Below are 27,395 nucleotides of genomic sequence, written 5' to 3' on the forward strand. Positions count from 1 at the left end.
GTTTGACAAATTCCTAGCATGCAGGAAGTCAGAAGTGGCTATTACCTCACTGGGCTTTATTCAGATGGCACTTTAAGATTTGCTGAAAGCTGTGTGTAAATTGGATCCGACCTTTGTTACAGCACCCCATCCCAGCTTCCCTAGTGACTTAATTATAGATGCTGTGCAGTGTGTCAACAGTCTCTGATCAACCGTTTTATCTAGCTCATCTGCTGAGAGAATGCTTTCTTTGGATAAGCCTGTATGGGCTGTTAGACGGTGACAAAGGCACCCATACGTACTGGTACTGTCCGTGCTGGGATGATACCTTAGTGCATAGTGACTGATACGCTATGTTGCCGTTCTGCAGCTCGGGGTGGGAAGGTGGGGTGATGACTCCAGAGATCTCTGCACTGAGCTTTAACAATGAAGAATTAAGGGAAGTTAATCATGGGCCATGCAGCTAACTTCCTAAGAGGCTTAATTATAAATGTTGTGCAGTGTACAACTGCAAGAGGAGATGGGTGTTAGCTAGTGAATGGGTCTTCTGAAATTACTCACATGAACGTAAGATGAACCTGAAGAATTAGGGGATAAACATCTTGAAAATCTAGGAAGAATATTCCAAATTAGGAAACAGCAAAAGAAAGTTGTTTGCTACAAGCAACTGAACTGTTTCCAATCCCTAACCGACAACTAAACAGCACTTGAAAATTAAACGTAACACTCATGTCTCCGTAAAGAAATTGGTTATAGCTGCATCTGCTTAACTTCTCAAATGAAACTTCTCATCCTATTTACATTTATCACTTAAAATATATTTGCCTAGTTATTATCCTTGGCATATTTTTTCACACTGCTTAGGCAGCCTGTTGAAAATTACTGATCGTTTCCAGTGAGCTGAGTGCCTGTGGAACCTAGGAGTTGCTGAGTGTCTTGATCTTGTACACAGTCCAGCCCACAGTGATCTGAACAGCAGTTAATCATGGGAAAGAAAGGACGTAAGAACAGAAACAATGACAAATGCAACCAATGACACTAAAAATGACAGAAAAAAAACAAGGTAGGTACAAATATAAAGGCGCAGTAGAGCCATGATTGCCAGTGAGGAAAACAGTTGAGTAGGAGTTTGCAGTTTAAGAAACCTCTGAAACTGCATACGTTATGTTTAGATTAGATGGAGGAGAGTTTCATAACTCAATAACACAGACTACTGCAATTATGATATGGGCAGGTCAAGAGCATAACAAAAAAACACATTCTCACTGAAGGCAATGCGCAAAAACTCCCTTATACTTGATGGAATCACATTAATTAAAAAAATCACAAACTATCTAGATCTAAACGGCTTTCCAGTATCGTGTTCTTGATGGTGGAAGGATGACTTTTTCTCCACTATTGTGCACTACAGGACCCTGGTGAAGGCAGCATGGTACGGAGCGCTATCTGATTTAGCCGGGACTGTTACCTGCACGTCCCGGGTGATTCACCTGCTCCCTGCTGCGCCCGTACCCCTCCCGTGCCCGGTGGCCTGGGCTTGTTGCAAGCAGCAGATGAGGCGATACTCTCCTCCTCTGCTCCTCCTTGCCTCCTGACTCCATCCCCCAGGCTGCCGGGGCACACGGGGCTCCCCACACCGCTTCAATCCTGAACACGAGACGCAAGTAGGAGTCAGTACCGTGCTATTTGGGGTTTAGACAACAATTCCGCTGCTTCTGAGCCCACACTGTGGTTTCTCCTGCAGCCTTACGAAACCCATAGAGAGAGCTTGGTTGGCCTGGAGCTGCCTTTGCCCCGAGCGGGCTGCCCCGGGGGAGGGCAGGCAGAGCTTTCTGGAAGCCGGGCCGGCCGATGGCGAAGGCAGAGCCATCCCCTGGGGAAGGGGCTTCCCCCCTGCTCAGGGCCCCCAAACACGACGGGTGACAAACACCAGCTCCCACTGGGCTCACTGGTAACGCGCGCGGCCCCTCGCAGCAGCCCGCCGCCCACGGGGACCCCTCCAGGTTCGCCATGAGGCGAGGCGCAGGGGGCCCGGCGGGTTGCGGAGGGCGGTCGGTGACCGCCCCCCCCGCTCCTCAGGGACCCGGCGGGCGGTGAGCGCTGGTGCGGACCGCGGCGGGGACGGGCGGGCAGGCGGGCGGCGGCGAGTCGGCGGCTGCAGGCAGGGCTGGCGGGGGCGGAGGCGGCGGGAGCGTCAGCAGCCTGCGACCGGGGCGGGAGGAGACGCTGGGCGGGCACCGCGTGTGGGGAGAGCCGGGCCGGGCCTGGCCGGGCCTGCTGGCGGGGCTCAGCCCCGGAAGGTAACGGCTGTGGGGATGGGGGGGCCGGTGGCTGCTGGGGGGGAGAGGCGGCGGCCCGGGGCGAGGGGCCGGGCCGCAGCTGAGGGGAGGGCGGGAGGCCGCGTTCTGCGGCGGCGGCGGGTTCGCCGGCCTTCGTGTTCCCGGGGCCCTGCGCTGCCCGGGAGGTGAGGCGGGGGTGCCTGCCGCCGCCTCCTCCTCCTCGGGAGGTTCCCCGGCTGCCGTGTCGAGCAGCCGGGCTCCTCGGAGAGGGCAGAGGCAGCCTGCCGGCTCTGGGTGGAAGCCGGTCGGGAGAGGGAGAGGTGTGTCTTGGTTTTTTGTCTGGAGGGAACAACAGAATCGTTTCGGTGGTTTGATTTGTGAGGCTGCGAGGGGTCGCCTGGCTCGTTGGTTTTAGGTTGCTGGAGTCATGGCAAGCCCGTAGAGGAGTCCGAACCCCCAGCTGCCAGCCCCTGCCTCACCTTCCCTGCTGCCCGCCAGCCCCGTGAGGCAGAGGTGACCCCGTACCACGCCATCTGCGCGCTGCCCAGCGAGCGGAGATGGGGCAACGAGAGAGACGGGGCGACAACAGAACACGAGGCCCTGCGTTGGCAGGGAGTGGAAAACAGTTGAAAATGCATGAAAACGAGTGCCTGTAGATCTCTGTGCTCCTTGCCGTAGGGGAGTGGCAGGAAGGAAAGAGACTACCGAAACTCTTCCCAGACCCCAAATTTACCCCAAGTGTGTGGGTATAATGTTACAGGTGAGATCTGAGCCTGAGAGGTCTGTCGCTTGGGATGTCAGCATGCACTGTTGTGACAGTCAGCTGTGGTAAGTGCAGCGGCTCAAAGGAAGGCAAAGAAACTGGAAGCCAGTTTGTGTAATCAAAGGGAGAAGAATTCTCTCCATGACCCTGCTTTGGCAGGGGGTTTGGACTAGATGATCCCCAGAGGTCCCTTCCAACCCCTGCTATTGTATGCTTCTGTGCTTCTGTCTCTGCAGACATGCTGCAGGGACGTTGCTTTTGTACAGGGGTGTAACTATAGTCTAAATACTCTGAACAAAATAGATTACAGTCAAGTTCCTTTCAAACTAAGAGCTGAAAACTACACTGCATTAATAAAAACTAAACAAACTGAGGCATAGGAAGTTCTACCTGAACATGAGGAAGAACTTCTTCACTCTGAGGGTGACGGAGCACTGGAACAGGCTACCCAGGGAGGTTGTGGAGTCTCCTTCTCTGGAGATGAATATTCAAGACCTGCCTGGACAAGGTCCTGTGCAGCCTACTGTAGGTGACCCTGCTTCAGCAGGGGGGTTGGACCAGATGACCCACAGAGGTCCCTTCCAACCCTGAACATTCTGTGATTCTGTGTAATAATACCTAGAATGAAAACTACGAGTGCCATTTATGAAAGATTAAGAAGATGAATATAATCAGAACGTGCAAGCTATAAAACATCATTAAGTATTTGTACTACCTCACAAAGTCCAGTATGTATACATTTTTGAATTCGTGGGAAGCCCTTTTTACTATTTCACCGTATGTCCAGACAGGCCAATTCTGCTTCAGCATCTGAATACCTTACGCAATAAGCACGTCATAAGCTTTGGAAGTTGTGGCCACAGGCACATCTGTTTATTGGTCTCGACTGCAGCAGAAAGATTACAAATCTAGCTGCTTTACAGCAAATTGAACTACAAGTTTTGGTCAACAAAAACAGACTAGAATTTGAGAACTAAAAGTTTTTAATGAAAGCGATGAAGTAGGACCAAGCTGTTACACGTCAAATACAAAAGCACAGGAATCAAATCATTATTCTGAAACTAAAAGTGACACTGCTTTGAATTGTCTCATGGAAGAGGTACCAGAAATCTGAATTTCAAAGCCTTCTGTCATAGGCTTTAATTTCTAACTTTGGGATCACTGTTACTTCATTAAACAATTCCTTCTACAAACTGATCAACCTGAAGCTTAGACAGTTAACAGGCAATGCCAGGTTCCATTGTAAGCTGTCTTCTCATTTCTAGGTTGTCTTGTGATTGTAATTCTCTAAATTACAGCTCTGAGACCATGGGGCTAAAGTGATACAACTGTTTGCGTTAGCTTGCAAATAGTTGTTTACGTGTAGTTGCAGCACAGATCACTTCCCAGGCAATTACTTTGCACCCCCACTGTCAAATTAAAGGCCACATATTCTGTTTTCCTTGTAGTTAGTTAAATTTATGCATAAATTATTGCAGATACTACCTTTATCCTATCTCTAAAACTTCATTTGAAAAAATTCCAAGTAAACTTTTGTTAGCAGTCCTAATAACTAGTGAGTGATACCCAGGCAAGTAGCAGTTGTCTTATATTGTAAATCACCAAGGGGTAAGCCAGCAGATGGAAATAGAAGTTACTATTTAACAACATACTCGGAGAGCTTCTGAAATGGAATTGAACAGAGTGCTGAAACTGCTACTACCTTGCAAGTTTCTCGGTGATATTGTGGAGCAGGCTGAGTAAATTATAACGTATTTGCTAAATATTTTTTAAAACGTACCGTAAAATAGGAAAAATACTGGTTGTATTGAAATCTGTGGGATCTTTCAATTGATTTTAATTGGACCAAGAGAGCAGCAGCGGGGAGGTCCCTGAACTTCACGGAGTTCTCTTGCTAACGTCTCATTTGCAGTGTGTTCTTGTTCTTTATTGGGGTAAATAAAATAACTTGGTTTTGTGTCTGTAGTTTCAGCTCCATCATGATCCTGCAAAACTCTCTTGACATATTTATTCTCTTCTAGGTGACAACCACCAGCCAAGTACAAGACTGTCACAATGAGTTTTGTTGAATATGGAGATACAATAAAGGATGGTGACACAGCTATTGTGTTCTTGGGCCATGATTCCATGTTTCCTGTGAAAGTCCAGCATGGCACTGTAACTCAGACTAAGTACGGGGTCATCAGGCATTCCACGGACCTCATAGGCAAGAAGTACGGCTCCAAAGTGACCTGCAGTAAAGGAGGATGGGTGTTTATTCTTCATCCAACTCCAGAACTGTGGACCATGAATCTTCCACACAGGACGCAGATTCTGTATTCCACTGACATCTCTATAATCACCATGATGTTAGAACTGAAGCCAGGCTCCATAGTGTGCGAATCAGGTAATTAATATGTTGAAATCCTTTATGAAGAACTAACACCAACACTTTCATGAAAAAACGGGCTTGTCTTTACATTTTGAAAAAATTCCCTTTTTTTTTTTCCCTTGTGATAATAATTTTCCCAGCCTGCACATGGAGTAGTTCTATTTCATGTGCACGTGCTATCAGCTGCTGTTTCTTCAACATGTAATGCTACTCAGTATGCTGGCCTCATCTGCAGGTATACCTCTGAGTATGTGTTCGATTCGTTCATCTGCTTAAAATAAATATATAAACATTTGTCTTTCCCTTTTCTGAAACTGTTGTTAAGTACTTTTAAATACATGCTTTGAATCGAAATTCAGGCATTGTATTTGCAGTTTGAGAGAAAATGATTGAGATAAACCAGTGAAAGAGACTCTGATGATAGGACGTTGAACCAATAAAAGAAATAAATTGGCAGTATTTATATAATGTGATACCATATAAGTACATGTATTTTTGTCTTTCTCTTCCTAAGCGTGATCCACTTGTAGCACTGCAACTGCATGCAAAACCACTGTAGCTGTATAATACAGTGGATGATGTGTTAACCACAGGGCTGTGTTTTGTTTCTAAACTTGGTTTAATTTAATACAGCTTCCATGATTTTGCTTAATTTGCAAGTAAGGAGCAAAATTTTATATTAATAGGCATTTTCCTGGTTAGATACAGGTTATAATAATGCCTTCATGACTATTACTGCAGGCAGTATGAGGCTTGTTTGATTTGATTGCATCTCTCTAGTTTGGAAAAATACAAACTGAGGTAGTTTGTCCTTGTTTTTTCTGGCTGTTTCCTTTGAGTCTTTTTATGCAGCGGTTTCATACACTTCCCTCTCAGGCATAAATAAGGCAAAGGATCAGCGTGATGGGCTTGTGCTGCACTGTGTTTTGCATTTAACATTTCCCGTTCCCACCCAAGCATAACTTTGGGCAGCTTTTTGAGCGTAATGACCACTTTCCAACACAACTGAAACGCCGCTTATCTCTGCGTCCAGTTGCACCCGTTAAGAAGGAGGTGGTACGTGGAGCTGGATGCTGTATAGCAGCACTTCAACAGGCAAAGCCGCATGCAGAAACCTCTGGTACTGCTAGAATGGTTGGGTCCTGTGAGTTTGTAATTTGGTTTGGTTTGTAGTAAGATCAGGCATTTTTAAGGTTGTCATGGGAAGTAGCAGTATTGTTCATTGGGCAGCTCTTCACCTCTTCCCCTCCCTGCTATGTTTAGACAGGATGGGAAAAATAAACACAGCAAATTATTCAGGGTGGGGGAGATGTGAATTTCTCCGTGTCCTGCCTCGCTTGGAATAGGTGAATGTTAAAAGTACAGAGATGCACGTAGAAAGTTTTCAGTAATGTCAAAGGTACTAGAGAGGTTGAAAATGTTTAAAAGCTCGTTTATCTAAACAGCCAAGAAATGGAAACACTTGATGAGGTAACCTATCCAGATTCCCAAAAATGTTACGAGTCAGAAGTCATAGCCACAAACAATCCTTTTCGCTAATGGGAACCTGTCCCCAGGTTTATTTTAATGCCTGTGCTGCCAAAGTACTGTAACTTGAGCTTTCCAGGGAAAGTGAAGCTTTACTACGAGAATTTTGCTTGTATAGCTTGAAAGATTCACTGTTCACAGAGAAAGAAAGAAAGAGTATTGCATCAAATTCATCTGGTTAATCTTGAAGCAAGAGATCTTACTGCAAATTTGCTTGCAACTGACCAGAAGTGGTGATTTGAATTAAAAGTTTTACACGTATTGACAACTGGAGCCTCCAGTGTGATGATGTAACCTACTTTGGTGCCATCCTGAATTAGACAGCATTCAGTGATCCAAAATCATTATTTCTGGATTAACCTTGTGTGGCCCAGGCGGAACCGGCCCAATGGCGATTAATAGAAACAAGACAGGAAATCTGGTCTAGTAATGACATTGGAGTCTGCTTCCTGCTGGTGCTGGTTTTAGATGTATTTTGAGCATTAATTAGCATGGAGGTCTGTCTTTTTTATTATTTGAATTTGAACCGATATACATAGTTACGGTATGGACTGGCAAAGCAGGCACTGTAAGGAGGCCAGGCTCTTTTCCTCTCGTCTTACTAATTAGACTGTGGAAGAGTGCCCTGCGTTTACCCAGCGTAAGAAAGCAGAATTATGGATTAGTCTCCACAACTCTATGAAGAAAGGATTGATAAAGTAATGACCTCTGTGTCATGTTGTAATGCTGTGGATATGAGTGTAAATGATCTTTTGTGTGTGATTAGAAAAATTCAGTAGAATAACCAGAAGGCTTAATTTTATATCACTTGAATTATGCTGTTCAAATTGATTAGTCATGATTTTTCATAAATGATATAAACATGTATTAATACAGTTTTTACTATTTTTAACCATCTTTAATAAATACGTGAAGAGCAAGCCTGTCAGCAGTGCATGCATAATTAAAATGATCGAAGCATACTCTGTTGAGGTTATAAGGGAACTCGGCATCTGCCTGATGTTTCATGATGGAGGTGTAGGAATATGATCCTTTTTCTGTCTTCTGCTAATACCTAATTTATAAAGGTATCTTGAGATTTAAAAACTGTTAGCACTGTTGCTGGAGCTAAGATCTCTTGAAAGCATTGGTCCCTGGTCTGAGGAATTCCCCACTCTGGTACAGTCTAACAGCCCGATCTTTCCAGAATTAAAGGACACTTGAGATAGCAGCTAGAGTACTTGCTGTGGGTGGTCTGGTAGTGTGGAACTTTAATTCAGGTAACTCTGATCCCATTTGTGTTCGTTGCATGTGCAGCCACCGTCTAGATAAAGGAATAAGCCAAATCTTTTTTTTATTTTTTGTGTCGCCACACTCTCCAAAACTAATCTTGATGTCAACTTCCCAGGCAAGGCTATTGTCAGTCCAGTGATTACAGCTGCCTATAGTAGAAGAACTCCATTTGCCAACAAATTTTGAGGTTTTTACATTTATTTTTCTAGTACACTGGAAACAATATGAAACCTTTCAAGTATTTTTTCCAAACAAACGTGTGTGGAACCCTTTTTTATGTCTTTCCAATGCCCATGAAGCTAGGCTTTTTTAATGGCCTCTCTCCCTGGTAAGGCCTGAACAAATGTCTGTCCTAGCCCTGTAAGTGACTCAGGGAATGCAATACAGCACTGTGAAACCTCATTTAATCTGATAAATCTCACAAGTATTTTGGCTTCGATGGAGCATTGTATTTATAGACAAAATGTAATTTAGTCAAAAGTATTCTAACCACCACTCCAGTGATCCTTCAGCGTTCAACAAAAGCAGACTCACATGAACAAAAACATTAATTGGATTTTTCGTTTCCCTTCAGCTAAATCCCAAATTAAAAATTGCTAAACCCTGTTCATTGCCACACAGCAATGGATTTCTGAGCCCACAGACTGGATTTTGGAAGACTGAAAACAGCATTCTGGGTTCTCATAGTTTCTCTGTGGCAGAGTAATGAGAGCTGCTGAACAGCTTTACACTAGAGCTTCTCAAAAGCAATTATGAAATTTTCAAACTCACAGCCTGGGTATAGATTTTGTTAAGAGTACACTCATAAAAAATTAATGAGGACTTAATGATTAATGGATACTCAATAAATGATTAATAGTTTATTGTGGAGTCCCAGCAAGTCAGCTGTATGCTTATGACTCTTTTGAAGTGCGTATAGACTTTTTGACAAATGCTGCTCATGTCTTTATAGTTTTGGGGGCATAAGTATATGTAAACTGTTTGCAGCTCTATCTTTAGTGTAAAGTACAGACCAAAGTTTCTAAGTAGTAATTTCATTTTGGAACGTGCTCATACTAATGATGTTTTATAACCCCTCCTGTATGTATGTCTTAGCAGCTGTTCAGGTTAGAGTGAGAGAAGAATTCAAAAACCCAATGCCTGTATAGCACTTTTTGAAGTATAAGGCAGGCCTCATCAGTACACACATTGGCGAGCATAGTATTCTCTTGATATATCAAAGAAATGAACCAAAACTGTGGCCACATGAGGCATCACTAATGTATTCAGACTTCTGGCTGACCTGCAGCTGATGAGGAATGCTGTTCATACCCTAAAGCGTTTGTTTCCAGACTTTCTGGACTTACTTTCATCTTACCGTTTCACTTGATCACCACGCGGGTGTCTCATGCAGCTCTGAACTTAACAATATTATGTTCGTTTGCAGAAGATCCCTCGCTAAAGGATTCCCCATTCTTGAATCTCTAAGGAAGAATTCTTTGCAGTCTTCGCATTCCCATTGCTTTTGTAGGCAGTGCCAGTCATGAGAAGTTGCCTACTATCCTTCCCCCAACTCCTCAGTCTGGTCAGTGAGCTGTGGCCCTCTCTGACCTCCAGCCTGTTGCTGAAAATGCCTGTTTCAGTATGGTGTTCACAACAGGAGAAAGAGTTTGTCTTCTGTAAAGAGAGCTTCTTGATTCGCTGTTTCCTCTTTCAGCCACCAGCTCATCTCCTTAAAACTTTTCCCCACTCTCCTCATCTCTCTCCCTGTCCCTGCTCTTGCCGTGTCTCACCTCTGCCACCATGATCTGTGCCCTTGGCTGTCTTCACAGTAAGATCTTTGGGTTAGTTTCCATCAGATGCTTAATACTTCTTCATATATTTGCTAAAAAATATTAATTATTCTCCTGTTACACAGACTTGTCATGTACAGTGAGCAGTCTTTCTCTGTTCAGTGTTTCTTGATAGATATTAGCTGTGGAGTTGTTAGCTGTGTCTGAAGATTCATTTCCCTTTGCTTTGAGGCTCCTTCCGTTCTCATGGCTGACTCATGACCTGTCTTATTATTTGCTGGGTCTAAGTGGCGTAGCTAGGAGACCAATACAGCAACGCTGTCATTGTTTTGTTGTATTTACTCATTTTAGAATATCTTAGGTAGCCAAACATTCAGCAGAAACTTCAGTTCTATTAAAATGTTACTAGATATTGTATTGACCCAGTATTAAGTAATACCCTGCATACTTTTCACTTTTCCTCTTTTCAAGCAATATGAACCTATGTATGCACTTGAAGAGCTTCTTCAGTTGTATTCCAAAGTGCATTTGCTTGTGCACTCTTGTAAACATTTATGGGTCCTAAATCACTATTTGTAGTTCCTTTTTTAAAAAGAAGCACCCACGATGAGAAATTTTTAGGGAAGACAAGTCTAGCAATAGCCTGCAATGAGGAAATGTAGTGGAACACAGAATCAGGTCACTTATGTTTATAGCACGGGTGGGATTCCAGGAAGTTAGACAAATATCCTTTGCAATAAGAAAACCAGACTAAACAGAAAACAGTGTAAAAATGTACTCTCTTACTCAGTTATCAGTCAAGTGCTATGCTAGATGCTGTGGTAACACTCATGTTTCCTCTTGACAGCATTCTGATGTGTATCTGTACTGTACTGAAATACCATGTGGTGTTTTTGAACAGCTCAGATGTTCTCCACAGGTGAAAAACGATCTTAACATGGACATTGACTCAAGCTGGCTGAGGTGTGTGGAGGCTGCTCTGCAGAACACCTGTCATTTGAATAAGCAGAGAGTGAGAAGAACTGATCTGTTTGAGGTCAGGGAAATGATCAGGGAGTTCCTCTGATTAGCTTTCTTGTCTACAAATCAAAAGGAAGTAACCAGTAGGTGCTGAGCTGAAGTGTTTCATCTAGGAGTCCACTTGTTAAGGATTGAAATCCTTCTAAAACTGCAGTGTTTTCCTTGTCTTGGCAAAGGGCAGAAACACTCCCGTGAGCTTAGGTGTATCAGAGAAGAAGAACGGGGTGTGCTTGAGCCCAAGATGAAGGGAAGGATGCTAAATCAGTCTGCAAGGTCATTAGCCACCTAACTCGTGTGGTTTTAACACAGGACCTTGATTCATGCCTTTGAACAGAGATGGACACTTTCCTAGTCTGCATGCTGATCCCCTACACAGTGTCTCCTCCCTCAGATTTTGAGCTTAGAGTATGGTATGTTGGGGACCCTGCAGTGTCTCATTAAATGCCAGCAATGCAGATGTCTGCTTTTTGACTAAGGTGTTTAAGATCACAGAATAGTCTGTAAAAGAGCATAATATTTTCCAAAGGCACTAGCAGTGACCTAAGTTCTCACCTAAGTGAGCTCTAAAACAACAGCTGTGGTGTTAAGAATGTCTTCAGTACAGTTTGAGTTATCGTCATTTTACCTCTCTTCTATAGAGTCCATTCATGATTAATACGCTGTAATTAAATGGACATTGTCCTGTGGTAGAGAGCTTCTAAGGCTGTTTATAGTGCAAGCTGTCAGAAAGGCAAGCATCCTGGTGTAAAAATTAGGAACGGTATTTGTTCTAGAAGTTGTCTTACCTTCCGCTTTCTAGGTCAAATGAGGAACATGGGCATCTCACTGCACCTGTATGAGAACAACAATCTGTTGAAGTCCATCCGGTTCTTAACTTGCCTCTTCTGATACAAAATATTAATTTTTGAGCATTCAGGTTTTTGGTTCATTTATATACAGGTAATTCAGCTATGATATTTCAGGTTTGCTGTAGCATTCTACTTCATGTCTTCAGTAGTACTCCTTGCGTTTTGCTGCTTTCCTGACTGACTCTATATTGTGCTAAGGATACCTCTCATTTCACAAGGAAGCCTGAACCTGAACCTGACTAGAACTTACTCCAGACAGGTGCCTAAGCCTCTTTGTCATATATTGCTGAATACTGTGTTCTTCAGTAGTGGTTTTGAAATATGGACAAAGAAAAATTGAAAAGTAATTGAGAAGGTGGCGGGAGGACTCAAATGTTGATTGTTGCAGATTTGCAGGGGAGAAGGTGAATGTAAACATTCATTTCCCCTTCTGCAATATCAGAGAAGCACAGGGTTGAACCTCTGCCTTCTATAGATGGTGCTGCTTGGGCTTCAGGGGTTGTGTTGAGTACGGACTCATGCTGAACTGCCAGACCCTCATATTCGTGATGAATCACATCAAGTGTGATGTCAGGCACGTGAGAGTTGAGGGTCTTCATCATTTCACAGGACTGGGTTTATAGTCTGTTGTCTCTTCAAGGAGAGATTTTACAATGGTGGGTGATTGATAACCATCTTGTTCTTTGTTTCCTGCAGTTTTGAGAGTGTTGTCACAGAGAAGGCAGGCAGCATCTTCAGAAATACTCTCATTAATTATGTTAGTGTGATAGAATTTGATATATTAAAATGTGATATGTATGTATTATTCTCATGTTTGTGGTAGCCAGTCAAGAAGAAATGATTCCTGGCAACCTTGTTTAACAAAAGCTTGGTCTGTAATAAACCTGCAAGTGGTGACTTCCAGCATCCTGGGTTTTGTTCAGGGTTTGGCTTGGAGTGTTTGTGAATAAAAACAGAGTGCCAGAAAAGAAGCCAAAAAATCTTAATGGGTTTTCCTAGGGAGGAGACAAACTGTATCTTCTGGGGTGTTTTTAAGAGCAGATTTAAAAGGAAAGTGATTAAAAATGTAAAAGAATATGAACAAGGAAACTGGATACATACACAAGCTGCCTCGCTCTTCTGCTTACAGCCCAGCTGTGCTGACAGGCCTTCTGTTCACTCCTTCAGATTAGCAGAGAAAGATGCAGAAAGTGTGCAGCATTACCCATTTGAGAGGTAGAATAATTAAATTCTGTCAGTTTGCAAAAGATCTCAGTTGTGCAGTCCTGCCTTCTGGCATGAAATGTAAAGGCAGAATTTCAGTCATTTTAGCATCCTGTGAACAACAGTTCCCTGCTCTTGTCATTAAAAAAAACCCAACAGTGAAATGCTGGTTTTTTGCTATGCACATATATCACTGAGTTTTTACAACCATGTGGCTACTGTGCTACCATCACTCCTTTTGACCAGGGAAGAGTTTATGTTGACATTTAGAGTGTACAGGTCCCATGACCAGATAGTTTTCCATGTGTGCACATGTAAGTGTCTTTTGCATTTCGTTTGCTTTATTTTAATACTGGCATGAATGCATGGATTTTCACTTTAAAAAAGTGTGTGTCATAGTTTCTCTCTTCCCTTGGATCTCTTTGGAGCCAGTGCTAAAATCTGTAGGTCCTCCCTCTCTGTCTAATCTGCCCATTAAGACTGGGGCGTGGGTGCTGGTCTACTCGTTGGGGTCAGAGCCCTCTCAGAGGGAAGCAGAGGAGCGGTGCTGATGCCGCAGTGCAGTCAGTTGATCTGGTGGCAAACATGGGCCCTGAGCTCTGTTTACAGTCTGAATGGCTCCCCTTTGAGAGCTGTCGGATTAAATAGAGTGCCACAACAATATTTCTCCTCTTATGTGACTAGAGGGCAAGAACCTTGGATCCCTTGGTAAACTCTGACTTCCTGTACAGTTACGGAACGTATTACTCCAATTAAGCAGCTGTACCAGCCCCTGTGTCCCCTAATTAATTTCCTTTCTAGTAGTTTCTGAGCTTTCTTCACCACTGCTGTACTTCAATTTCTGTCCTTTATACATTTTCGAAGTTTTATATTAGTTGAAAGAACTTGCTTCAGGCTGAAATTCAGCCTGAACAGTCATTGAAGATAGCTAGAAACAGATTTTCTTTCCATGGGAGACATGTGTTGCAAGTACAGAATTGTAAATCAATAAACACATAATTTGGGGTTGCTGTGGTGTTTTGAGTTTGTGGGGTTATTCTGTTAAATGCCACTTGAGTGAGTAATTTGTGATGTGAATTGGTATATGGGTGTTTTCTTCAGTGAAAACGTTGGTTATTAGTCATTCATCTATTTAATACACCAGTGGATCATTTAAAGTAAGTTTCCTAAATTATCAAACTGAAACAAGGAAAAAAATCTGTGTCTTAATAGTTAGTTTCCGGTTGTACATGGTAATTGTAGTTAGATACAATTTCAGGTATATGATGGATCTCATTGGACTTCATTAAGATTGTGTAGGTGTGTATGTATGTGAGTGAAACGAGGTGGTTTGGTCAGTGTGACTGCAAGGAGCCCAGAGGCCTTAGTTTTGGATGATTTCGGTGGGAGTTGAGGATAGCCAGTGTCTCTTAAAAGGCCTGGGCAAACAGACTCCATATCCTGAAGGCCATTTGTTTGCATGGATGCCAACAGGATTTTTCAGCTTGGACCCGTGCCAACATCTTGTCTTTGTTTTAATGAAGTACAAGGTTTTGAGAATATGTTAAAATTTGCCTTCATCTCTTTTCACTCTGGAAGATTGGCACTTTGAGAAAAACTCTCTGGTTAACTTACCTGAATTTTTCCTGTGGCATTTACTTCCTTGTGTTCTCTTCTGGCACTTCTTAGAGCTAGAGCTGACCCTTGGCATATTTTACTACGCCAGGGAGATAGGACAGGTCCCGAGTTTGCCAGATTTTTAATTAATGCTTTGAGGACCCTGAAGACTGTTTCCTAGGTCATTTAGTTCCTCTCTCCTTGTGAAGGAAGGATTGTTCTCTTTCAGTAGTTTAACCAATGGTTTCTGTTCATTTGGGTTTTGAGTAAGTGTTCCAAGCAGGAGGACTAATGGAGAACACCTTTATTCTAATGTTTAGCACTGTTAGAAGATATTTCATGAGCTGTTTGTCTCTTCTAGGTACGGGCAGTGGATCCCTCTCCCATGCTCTCATCAGGACAGTGGCTCCCACAGGGCACCTGTACACAGTGGAGTTCCACCAACAAAGGGCTGAGAAGGCCAGGGAGGAGTTTCGGGAGCATGGCGTGGAGCATCTGGTCACCGTAACCAACCAGGATGTCTGCAAAAATGGGTTTGGTGTCTCAAACATTGCGGATGCTGTGTTCCTAGATATTCCATCTCCATGGGAAGCCATAGGACATGCAAAGTCAGCGTTAAAAGCTGAAGGTAACTGCACTTGCCTCTTTCTGCTCAGGAAGTACTATGCATGCACACCGCTCTGCCTTTGAGCCGCATGCTAGATCTGCTCGCTTCCACTGTGTGATCACTGTTCTCAAATGTTGAAGTCTCTAGGCAGTTCTAAGGCTGAAAAACCTTCAGATGAGGTCTTCAGTTGACAGTAGAAGATTTGAAAGAAGAACAACTTTTTCCTACAGGCCTGTGCTAGCTGCTACAATTAGCATGGGCAGTTTATAAAAAACCCTTTGAAACTTTGTCAGGTGCATTTTGCTAGATCTGAGAGTGTGTGGGAAGCAGCAGTAACAATAAATGCTGAAAGCAAATTTCTTTGTCAATTCAGTGGAAAGGTGTCTGTATAAAAGGTGTTCAGATGCACTTCACATCAATCCTTGCAGATTTGGACCTATTTAACAGAGCACCCCATCAGTAATGCTAAAGAAAATGTGGTTATAGTTAAATATGCTTGCCAATTTCTGCCTTAAGTCTCTGCTGTTGGAGCTAATGAGAAGTTTGCCATTGGTTGTAGTGCGAATGGAACAGAAAGGCTGTTCTAGCTTATGCCAGTTACTCCAGGATGGTGACAGCAAGTGAGAACTACCGTCGAGTTATTGGATGGATTTCATCAGTTTATTGTAAATCTTTTCCCTATTGAAAAATAAGCTTCAGTGAATAAATCATTCTTTTATCCTGGAATTAGCTTTCCCCTGATTAATGTTATACTAGTGTAACTATACTAGTGTGGATCTGAACCTTTTGTCTACAAAAGTGCCTTTTCTAGTCAAGAGAGCATAGACATCAGAACACTGCCCGTGCTCAGATACAAGTTTAGTAAAACTTGATTATGTGCCAAGGCCCAGTTCTTTGTTAAAATACATAATCACAAACCTGACTTTAAGTGAATTGCTAGGTCTTCTAGAAATCACAGAGTTTAAGCTTCTTCTTAAAGGTCACTGAATGTGCATTACCTTGCTGAGTCGGGACTGTTAGGCTGCCTTAGCTACTACTGAGAATTTTCTCGAAGGCTTTCCAATACCAATGTAACACATGCTTTGTTTAAAAAGTGAATAAATACAGAGAGACTTGTTAGCACTCTGTACCTGCAAGAGTTACAGCTCAATTTGTAGCTGCTTTCCAGTGTGTCCTGGGAGAAATTGTAATTTTTGCTGCACTGTACAATGCCCTTCCCATGCTCAAATTATCTAATCTAGTGAGCACAACACTCAGCTGACTTGCCAGCTTAGAAGGCGCTGCATTGCGCAGTCCAATTTGAATTATTGAAGTGGTGCATGTTTAGAATACTAAGCAGAGCTGCTTGAACAGTTTCAGGTTTTGAATCATTGTCTCGCTCCAGCATTTGAAATCCTAGAAAAGGTATTATAGTCCCAAACTGGCCATACCATCTGGCTATACTTTTCCGTGCTATGCTACAATGTTACATCTGCTTAGGCAATATAAATAATACTTTAAATCCCGTATTTTTCTGTTTGTGGTATCGTGCCCTGTAGGTACCAGTTAAAAGGCAAAGTTGCTGATCCTTGCTGCAGTTTTTGCTGCAAACAGCCACCAGCATCTGAGATCTGGTATTGGTCCAAGGCTCATCTTTTGGGTTGCATAGTACCTGACTGAGCCAGGGGGCATTTTTTTTATTTTGCTATTTTGTGTATAAACAAAAGCTGTTTTTCGTATAAAATGTAATTGATTGCAGTAGTAATAGGTACAAACTTACACACATTTCTGTTTTATTCCAAATCATGTGGGTAGTTTCGTTGTGGTTTTTTTTACTGCTGTAAAATCTAAAATATGATGGGAGGGTATCTGTAACTGCTTCCAGTTCTCTACCGCAGACAGATAATTTTATAGTGCTCCTTTGTTTTGTTTTCAAATAGTTAAATCTCTTCTACAGTAAGAACATTCTGTACACATACTGCCGTTGTTCACCGCTGTTCCAAGGGTTAGTATAGTGATAAAGCATCACTGGAGAAAATGAGTCGTTCCACTCTTCCCTCCACGTCCTCTCTCTCACATCTGGACATGGTCACATTTGAACCATTCACACTGTGGGTTTTATTGTGATGTGCCATGCAAATATCGCAGCTGTGCTGCCAGATAGTGGTAGTTCATTCCCTAAGTCTTCAGGTATTTTGAATGAAATCAGAGCTAAGAAAATTCGATATGTAGCATCAGCTAGCCTCCTCTTTAAAAACACAGTATTCAATATGGAGTGTTCAGCTGAGACAGTATGTAAGAGTGAGTTCTTAACATTAACAAAACCTTATCAAATCAGTATTTTCTCTCCTACTTAAGCTCAAGATCCTGAACAGTTGCAGCTCCTAGTAGGCTGAGTGTTAATGATCCGCTTTGCAGAGTACATTTGTCACTCATGTTATGCCTTGCAGTATGCTCTAAGTACACTACGCAGAGTAGCTTGGCCTCCCATTTAAAGCACTGCCAACCTCTGAAGAGCTGGAAGAATAAAATGGCACAGTAGGTTCATGACTAGAACTTTCTTGTTCTCTGGTGCTGTGCTCTGCTGAAGTACAGGCTTGCATCTCAGCTGCATCCCTCTGTGCCGATTTCACCAGTCACACTTTCAGCAGAAATGTTGCTTCTAATATCCCTCAGGCATGGCTGCACTGCAGAACGTGCTTTCATTTCCAGACCTGCACTGTTTTTCTTTTGCAGTATCTGCTGATTAATGCTTTTCTGTAGTCATAGCTGCTGTTCCCAATACCTGACCTTGGTGGTTTTTGCAAAGGTGCTGTTAACCCCTTCAGGCTAAATTTAAAAACAATGAAGAAAATGAAAACATTGTGAGGTAACAAAAATATTCTCAATATTCTACTGTTCTTAAATGCCCTGAAACTTTTGACTCACAGTCATCTCACAGCTGAATACTGGAGTGCTTTGAATATAATTCTGCACCCAGCTACTCAACTCTCATAAATATTGTCTGTTTCTTCCAAGGCTGTGCAATATGAGGCAGAAACCCATTTGTACAGTATTTTTCATACAGGTTTTAAAGTTTCAGGTAGGGAGATGGAAAAATACATCAGTTGGTGTCTTGCGTTACAAGTCAGTGCTTGGTGGTGTTTAAATTAACAGCCTGAGTCAAAATTATTAAAAACACCTCTCTTTTATTTCCTTTCTTTCTCTTAAGAGATTTTGCTCTTAAATCCAGACTTGCCACTCTCTCTTGAGCATCATAAAGCCCCTAAATTATGAGTTTGTAAAATTGTGATCCTTGAGATATCACCTTAATCAGGTAACGTGGTGCTTTCAGGTCTTCCCCCAAAACTCTGCAGGGAAGGTTCCCTCTGAATGTCTCGCTGTTTGGGCCTCTGCGTTTCCTGCTATCATAGAAGCCCTTCAGCAGTACTCTGCTCTTTGTAGCAGTAGTTGGTTTTCACTTCCAGATTCTTTTGTTTGTTTCATTTTTTCACAATGGACTTAAGACAGGTCTTGTTCGCATTTTTTAGCATAGCCATCAATTGTTGTCCTAACATGCCAGATTTGGTTATTACATATGCTGTATAAGAGAATAAATAATATCTCATCCTCCCAGTAGCCTTTGGTGCAGGTACGGCATTGCCTGGTTCAGCTAGCTTCAGTTTTCACTTGGGCTTGCCTCACTGCTCCTCTGAGCTTTCAGGGAATGCCATGTCCACGTGGAAAATCTCACTGGCTATTTTTCTGGAGCCTCAGAGTTGTTCATTGGTCCTGTTTTTAAACCAACCATGTGTGGCTTTGAGGAGCAGCTGAAATCCCTGGCCACACATCTCACCCCTGTGGTATCTGGGGTACCCCAGGCTGAATCACCCTGAGAAGAAGGCAGTGGCATCCAGGCTGATGTTGTTTGGGCTGGGGATGCCTCAGGAACGCACGGGGACTCTGTTAAGGCGGGACGTGGAGCCTGACAGTCTAGCATGCTGTTCAGACTGTCCTCCTTCACCCATGCAGGTGGGACTCAAGTCGGTGTCAACACTGCTCATGTCCCCAGGAGATTGTTTTGGAATAAATGGATGAAGCAAAAAGTGCTTGCTAAAATGTCAGCACCAGCCTTTGCTAGTGTGGTGCCTGCTTTGATCTGAAAGAGAATAAACTCAAGGTAAGGTTAAAAATCCGCAAACTAACTTTAAATTGAAGCATATCCTCTCAACATTGAAAGGCCATCTGATCTAGTGCAAAGCTGCCCCGAGAGGATCTAGGCCTGGGTGCTAACCCAGAAAGCAGCTTCATCTGGTTCCCAAGCACTGGCTGTTTGCTGAGCCAGCCCCACTAATTGTGTCTTGTTGGAGGGCATTAACCTAGCTCTGGTCTGTCAGGGCTTGGTAGGTCAGGTGCACAATATGGGCCTCGCCTGAAGTAAAAGTGGTTCTCTCCTGTGTCAAGAGTCAAGCAGAAGGATTCCTGCATCGTAATCCCTGCTGTGGAGTGCTGGCCAAAGCTGTCAGCCTTTACAGTTTGTAGGAAGTCGTTTGGGATGAAAGGATCCTTAAAAGAAGTTGTTGGGTTTTCTTCCCCAATTTGGAGCCGACTGATTTTTTAATGTCTTTGTTGCATGCTTTTGCCAGCCCATAACAGTGAGGAGGAATAAATTCCTTTTGAAGGGTGCACCTACAAATGTAGAGGTTAAGGTCACATTTGCAGAAAATCACATCAAGCTGCTACTAATGAGCTGGCAAGTGATTTGGAGAAGATTTTCTTTTTTGAATCAAGAAACATCCTTTAATTTCTTCCAACAGCCGAATCCTCTAATTTCACTTGTCAGGGAAGCTGCATCAAATCGCCCACGAGCACACTCACTGAAAGGACGTTCTGTCCCCTTTTACAGAGGCAATATTTTTAGTGTCCTCCTAGCACAGCGTAAATGCCGTGGTGATGCTGCTCAGTGACTCTCCTGCCTCGCCCCTACATAATGATAATGCCTGTGTGATTTTTTTCTTCCGTGAGATCTTTGTAACGTAATCTTCCAATTATGACAATGCACTGAAGTCCCAAAACGCAGAGCTGTGTTCTCTTACCAGAGATAAAAATGCTGTGTTGTATTCTTTACATCACAGAACCATTTCTGAAATTACAGGCCCTTTTCCCTGGAACTTAATGGTGCTGCACTACACATGTTCTCTTCACATCTTCTGAATAGTATTGGGATGATGAAAAAACCTGTCAGAGCACTTGTGACACATACTATAACCTACAGAGGGGAGAGCACATAACTTGGACCCGTTTTCTGTATTGTAAGCATGCACTGGAGTTCTTATCAATTGGGTAGCACTGCCAGATTTTCCATACTTGAAACCTAATGCAGTTGTTAGCTAAATAGAGCTGGTAGAGCTGTTAGCCCTTGCTTACACAAACCAGAAAGAGAATTGTCTGGCGTTGCACGGGAACGTACCAGGAACTGCTCTTGAAGGAGGAGTGACTTTGAATGCACTGAGTGCTTGTAAAGATGCAAGGGTGTGTCCCGTGATTATTAAGTAGATACTGTCTGTTCTGTGTTTCAAAATGTGCAGCGCTATGTGGATGCAAAGCTTCCCTTCCACCTTCCCTTAAGCTCGCTGCTCTTGTCATTCCAGTCTGAACTGTACTTCGGTTTTCATAGGCTCTTGACCCTGTTGCTGGTTACAGTGACTGCCAGGACTCTGTGGGCTTGTTCCAGCCTACGAGTTTGGGAGATTTAACCTCTCTATTAAATGTTTCAAACTAACTCACTCCCTGTAAAATTGAAGGTGGGAAAAAACCTGAGTCTTTTATATAGTCTCATTATTCTCTTCTCCTCAACTGTAGCACTTGTCAGATGCATTATACATGAATAAACACATTTTTAGACAGCTCTTCAGATCAAAAAGCTCACACAGCTTCCCAATGTGAACAGGATTAATCTCAGATAATTACTGTATCAATTTATGATGACACATAGATCTCATTAAACAAATTTAGGAATGGTATCTTTCCTAAAAGGAGGACTCTGAAAGAACACAAACTCATTTTATACCAAAAAGTTGCCGTTCAGTTGTTTTCACTGCTCTCTAGTCTAGTCCACCCCTTTGTGATCCACAGACAGAGCAGTGTGCCCCAGCGAGCAGAGAGGGGGGGAGTTACACGTCTTTTCTTCATTCACTAAGGAATCCTCGGCATGGCAAGACAAAGCAATGCATATTCAAGTCCTTTAAGCCTAAATGCCTCTTGATGTCTGAAGGACAAGAGGGCTCTTAGAGAATCTGAGAATTGTGAATGCTGAAATCTAGATTTATATCTGTTTGGTGATTGTGACAGAAGGGGTGTTGCCTAGCTGGTAATCCGGCGGGGTGCAGAGGGCAGCCTACAGCGTGCAGAATTCAGAAGCATCTGGTGCGTTGAAGATGACAGGGCCTCTGCTCCTGGAACAGAAGAGCATGTCCTTCTGAGTGCTGGTGGTCTGCTGCTCAGAGTCCACTTCTTTTTGCTGGTCTGAACGCACCCTGGCAATTGAAGCTTCCCAAATCTCTCTATTTTAGACAGACTTTTTCGGTTTGGAACTGCAGTTTTGTTGTTGTAGCTTTCCAGTCTTCTCTTAATATCGGCCTAAGCAAGCAAGTCCAGCCTGAGAGTCAAATGCGGCCTGCCCGGTGGTGTGTACAGGGAAAAGCAGAGGAGACGCCTCTCCCACTTCTTAGGGAGTAAAGAAAGATGCTTGGTGGTTTTGCTTCTAAGCTGTTTGTAGGTGTGTTTATTTGGGAGAGATGTTTAATAACCAGAACAATAGGTATGAAAGCAAAAAAATGAAATTGGCAGAACTACTAAAACCCACTGGATGCTCTCAGTTACATGGAATACCAGCTATTACGCTGTTTTCTCACTCGTCATACCTGAGAAGCTCCCAGCAGTGCAGTTAAGTAAAGTAATGTTATTTTTCGCACTTCCTCTCTGGATATTAGCTATTGCAAGAAAGAGCTTTCTTCCCTACCAAGTGGCTTGAAAGCCCATTTTCTGCAACCCTACTCCCCCAAGCAGTCTGCTTTGCAAGGAGGCAGTCTTGATAAATCATCAAGTTTGGTGTTGACATGCTGTGCTCAGCTGACCATCCTTAGGCAAAATGAAGGGTGCTCTGCCTTTAATTGAAGGCTTGACAAGAACTGTGGGCGGCTCTGAAGCTTGTATGGCACCAGCTGTGTGCAGGCTTCTTAGTTTTTGACTGTAAATCTAGAGCATGTGAATTTGAAAGCCTAAACATATCTCGAAACCCTTGTTGTCAGAAGAAATAAGAACAGACTTACTGTAAATGTAAATATATTTCCATTTTTTGTTGCAGTATAAAAGACAAAAACAAAAAGTCTGAATGAAATAGTAGTAAGACTCTGGTCTCTGCAAATTCTTGCTTTGAAGACAAAGAGTTATTGTGAACTGACATTTAGCTAAGTTAGACATTTGTTCAGTTCCCTACACAACAAGAATATAACATCTTTCTTTATGACCTGTGTGCATTGTAGTAGCTTTCTAATTACGTAACAGAAATTTCTTCCTGAGCTTTTCTCTTTTACGTCTACAGACATGGTAGAAGCATGTACTGCTTTGGCCAGAAAAGATTAGCTGTCTGATTCAGAATGATTTTGATATCCCTGGTCATGCTGGTGAACATATAAATCTAATTTCATGGGAGCTAGTGGACTGGGTGTGCAATTAAATTGGCGTTAACAGAGTTGGTTAATAATGACACACACCAGCATTAATTTTGCAGGTGATTATTAGATTTGTTTTTTCATTGTCACTCCAGGGAATTACTTGTCCAGGGTACTTTGATCTGAAGATGCATGATAAGAACCCCTGGCTGTGGAGACTTTATTTCAGGACTAAAATTAAATCCTACTTAGAGTATGGTGGATTAACGGTCATGGAAAGTGTTCTTCCCCAGTCAGTACCCAGCACATCATTGCTGCACAGTAAACTAGAGTGCTACATGATGCTTTCAGACCTGATGCTTTCTTTTTTTAGAGATGTGACTTTAGAAACGAAAAAGGAAAAAACCAAGGAGTTTGAGATAAAGCAGGCTGCATGTAGTCCCAGCATAGCCTCTATTTTTAGCCCGATGCTTCGCTCTCGCTTGCACGGGTTCTTTAACTACTTAGGCAACTGGTGTTGGAAGGCTTGACTGCATGAGCCGGGGAGACGGCTGGGAAGGAATGCAAATCAGGTCAGCAAGCATTTCCATCTAATTGTAATAAGTAAAACAATAGCTGAAGCTGCCTTGCCCAGTGTTCCTTCCCCAGCACAAAAGCTCTTCAGGAAGGGCAGTTGCCGTGTGGGACACTGTGTCCTGGGTTAAAGCACATGCCCTGGCTTTATGGCAGACAGTGTCCTTATAATTCTTTGATCTGATTTGGCTGTAGCTTTTCAGAGTAAATCTGAATCATTCTATTCTCAGCTGTTAAGGTGACATTGTAGCACGCAGAAAGTTGTAGGGGGCCTATTAATACTCTGTATTTAGAATCAAAAATCTGAGCTGTGCACAGACAAGGAGACAAGTGTTAGTTTATGACTTAGAAGTCCTGTCCCAGAGTTTGGAAGCATTTGCTTTAAAACTGCCCATTGTGATATCCAGTAAACTTTAATGCTCAGGAGACATGCTAGTCAGTTTGACTAAAAGGGTAAAGCCTTAACAGCACTCCATCTATGGCCTGGAGAGATTACTTTATTCTGTACACGCATACCATCATTCTCAAATAAACACAGCCGCTTTTGTCAGAGTGAGTGTGCACGCACACTTATATTCTAATGAAGGCAACTCTGTACAGTGTGTGGGGAATGACTTCTGGCTTTGTATGGGTGCCAACTTCAGCTCGGTGCCTCAGTCCAGGATAGTGGATAGTGATTCCAAAAGAGTGGCTGCTCTAAAGGGATCAACTTTATCGGTTTTATCGTGAACAAATGTGGTGGACAGCAGTGGATTTGGAAGATGAATGAATATGCTGTTGCAATTTTTAAAGGGTCTGAAGCATCATGTGGAGTCATCCATGTTTGGTTTTGTGCACTTCAAACACGCATAGTTGCCTCATGGAGATTTTCTTGAAGAATGTTTTCATTTTGTCTGTATAATAGGAATTCTGTGTGCATCTGGGAGAACGTGAAAAAAAGATAATAAGTGCTTTGTTTGGGTTGTTGCTCTCTTTTCCACTACCTGTCTCATTTTGCAGGTGGCCGCATCTGCTCTTTCTCTCCCTGCATTGAACAAGTCCAGAGAACATGCCTAGCGATGGAAGAATATGGTTTTACAGAGATTAACACCTTGGAAATTCTTCTCCGAGTGTACAATGTAAGGACAATTAACTTGCAAATCCCTGACCTTGGAAAAGCAGCGGAGGGTGATGCTAGCACTGGCTTTGACAGCAGCAACCCATCAAATCAAGGAAGCTGGTGCACCAATCTGCAGCAAGGAACTGTGCAGTTCAAAAGCGGCGTGCCGCTCAGGGAGATGGTCGGGCACACTGGGTACCTGACGTTTGCTACCAAGAGCCTCTTTTAGTACGTGTGGAGTTTGCGCAGTTTGGAGCATTTTGTGTGCTTGTGTGTGTATTCTGTTTTCATGGTTCTTTTTTGTAGGGCATCCAAATTTTTACTTGTCAGGGAATTCCATATATAGTCAGATTGGGTTGGAATATGCTTTGTTTAAATAGCACACAAGCATTAACCAGAGCAGCATCAAGGGAATGTTGAAACTCTGGAATGGTGCTCCACTTGCCGTCAGAAAGAAGATAAATTAGTAGCGAATGGCCATTCCCATTCAATGGAACGTACAGAATAAAGATCTCTCCCGATAAGAAAGCAAAACAAACAGCACACTAATTGCAAATAAGTTGGATTTTTTCCTCCTCTTTTCCAAATTACTTTTTCAGGTTTACATTTTTATGTTTTCCTAGCACTACTAGACACTTTTATTTTTTAACTTCTCTAGTGTCTGGGTAGCTCTTATGAATGTGAGAGTGCCTATTTGCATGCTTTTAGATACGAAAGTTGCAAGGTCATAGGGTTGCCAGCACGACTGATCACAGAATTAGTGTTTCCTTGGAACAGAGTTTGGCTACACGGAGGATTATTGGCAGTGCTCAGGAACACAACCTCTTACTCCATTCCAGGCTGGCATCTGCAAATCATTTAGATTACACAAAGGTCGAGGAAGTATGCTGATTGCTGGATTTGGTTTAAATTAGTATATTGTGCTCATCCATTTGTAGTAGAAATTTCGACCTGGGTTCATACTGTAGTCTGCTAATAGATCGTCCACTTTCATAGCTGATGAATCCACTGTGAAAATTCACTGAACAGCTGGTTAATATTATCTGAACACCTCTTTGTAAGCACTGTGGCGGAGGTTCTGTTCATCTGGTGGTTTGTGTGCATTACGGTGTACTGTCTTCCTGCAGCTGAATGACAGAAAGATTGCTCTTGGCAGAAATTGTCTCCAGATTGCAACAACAATGCAAACTTAGTAAAATCCTCAACCAGCTTTATTAATTAACCTTTCAGACCATTTACTCTTTGGTCTTCCATACAAAGCTGGTGGGTGTGACAAACTGTTTCAATACTGGATTAAATTTTGTATTTTCAGATTAAAATAATTATGCAAATTTATAAAGGTCCTTCTTTCTTTTTCTTTTTCTTTTTTTTTTTTTTAATGAATTCACGAATACTTTTATTCCAGCCACTAGTACTGTCTCTGGAAGCGCTTAGCTGTGCCCTGCATTTGATACCTGAGTATATTGGTTGCTATGTCAGAAAAATAACCATTCATAAACTGCTGCCTGAACATTTGAACCTGATATCCCTCCCCCATTCTTGACAAAAATAAACAAAGCTAAGCTTTTAACGTGTTATAGCAGAACGCTAATCCATAACGGTTTAAAGAAAGCTCAACCAATCACGACAGCAAAGATAAACAGTTGAGCAGATTAAAGGCAGAAAGCAATTCTGTTGAACTAAATCAGTTATGTAAGTTGGCCTACAGCTGTAGCATTTCTCCAGAAATAACGTGAAAGTTCTCCTTCTGCTGCTAAGGTCCTCCAGAAAGGGGTGCTTACTGCTGACACTGTGTATATGGTTTGGTAGCTGTGTTATAATGACATGCTTGCATATTTATGCATATGCACATGTCTGTGTGCTTTAACCACCACCGTAACAGTACTGCTAAGGTCCTAACAAGAAACCAGAAGAAAGGATGGGGAAACACAACATTAATGCTATAAGGTTGTTCTTAACTTCCTTCAAGGTGGTTCTTGTTCACTGTCAAGTGGGATCCTCAGTCTTCACCAGGGATAATTCCAGCCCTAGACTTGATCCTTTTTTCCTGACAGACCTTTTTTTAAAATAGTGTAACATTTAAACAGGATTAAAGAGGAACAAAGTCACATTTCTGTCCTACAAATAGACGTGTTACGGAAATACGGATGTGTCTCCGTGGAGCGTGAAACAAGGCTGATGCCTTTTTGCCTACAAAGCCCGATTCAAAACCTCTTGAAATAAACCATTGACTTTGCATGGTCCCATATTGATTTGATCCCTGCTGAGGAAGGGCAAGCATTGCGTAAGAGGAGAAGGATTTCGTTTCTGTCTTTGCAATATTAAAAAGGCTTCTGTGTTTTTGTTGCCAATCACAGCCATGGCCAGCAGCACCGCACCGCTTCCTGCTGTTGCTTTGTTGTCAGGGTCACAAGGAGGATCCCACACTGTCCAGCGTGGATGGTACTGTGCTGCCAGAACCCCCTGCTGCTTAATTCTGCTTATCACCACCCATGTTTTACACTCTGGCTACATTCCCTGCCAAAAGTGGTAAATCAGAAACATGGATCTTTCCTGCCACACAGGGGGAATCTGCCGGGGCCACACTTTCAAAGACTCCTTTATCTTTTTAATACTTTTTAATCTTCAGTCTGGAATGAAACATCTCTTCTTCCTGCCGTGACACAGTGGGGTCACACGTTGGCAGGCTGCGCATTTTCATTGCTGCCGTGCGCTTGGATCCCTCAGTTGTTGTGGACAAGCACCAGCACACAGCTCTGCCCGACAGCCAGGTTCAGCTTGTCCCATTGTGCTCCATGCCCTACAGGCTAGCGCAGAGAGCAGTCTTGGGCACCTTGTGAGCTACAAGGCAAACA

At 42.9% G+C, this 27,395-nt stretch overlaps 1 protein-coding gene across 2 annotated transcripts; it reads left to right on the plus strand.

Moving 5' to 3' along the window:
- Window positions 1-1,973: 1,973 nt before the first annotated feature.
- Window positions 1,974-27,395, plus strand: TRMT61A (tRNA methyltransferase 61A). 2 transcript variants are annotated; one of them, XM_075426638.1, is made up of 4 exons: window positions 1,974-2,072; window positions 5,043-5,407; window positions 14,992-15,258; window positions 24,441-27,395. In XM_075426638.1, the coding sequence occupies exons 2-4, from the start codon at window positions 5,077-5,079 to the stop codon at window positions 24,767-24,769; spliced, it is 927 nt and encodes a 308-aa protein (XP_075282753.1). In that variant the 5' UTR covers window positions 1,974-2,072; window positions 5,043-5,076; the 3' UTR covers window positions 24,770-27,395. The 2 variants fall into 2 exon arrangements, with proteins under 2 accessions (XP_075282753.1, XP_075282752.1); XM_075426637.1 differs by lacking the exon at window positions 1,974-2,072 and adding an exon at window positions 2,195-2,279.

This window comes from Opisthocomus hoazin, chromosome 7, assembly GCF_030867145.1.
Source record: "Opisthocomus hoazin isolate bOpiHoa1 chromosome 7, bOpiHoa1.hap1, whole genome shotgun sequence".
Taxonomy (NCBI): domain Eukaryota; kingdom Metazoa; phylum Chordata; class Aves; order Opisthocomiformes; family Opisthocomidae; genus Opisthocomus; species Opisthocomus hoazin.

What these genes read in the sequence shown, in the direction of transcription:
- TRMT61A (XM_075426638.1), top strand. Translation starts at nt 5,077, where the DNA reads ATGAGTTTTGTTGAATATGGAGATACAATAAAGGATGGTGACACAGCT. An exon ending in CTCCATAGTGTGCGAATCAG is followed by an intron (nt 5,408 to 14,991) that starts GTAATTAATATG and finishes TGTCTCTTCTAG; the next exon opens with GTACGGGCAGTGGATCCCTC. An exon ending in GTCAGCGTTAAAAGCTGAAG is followed by an intron (nt 15,259 to 24,440) that starts GTAACTGCACTT and finishes CTCATTTTGCAG; the next exon opens with GTGGCCGCATCTGCTCTTTC.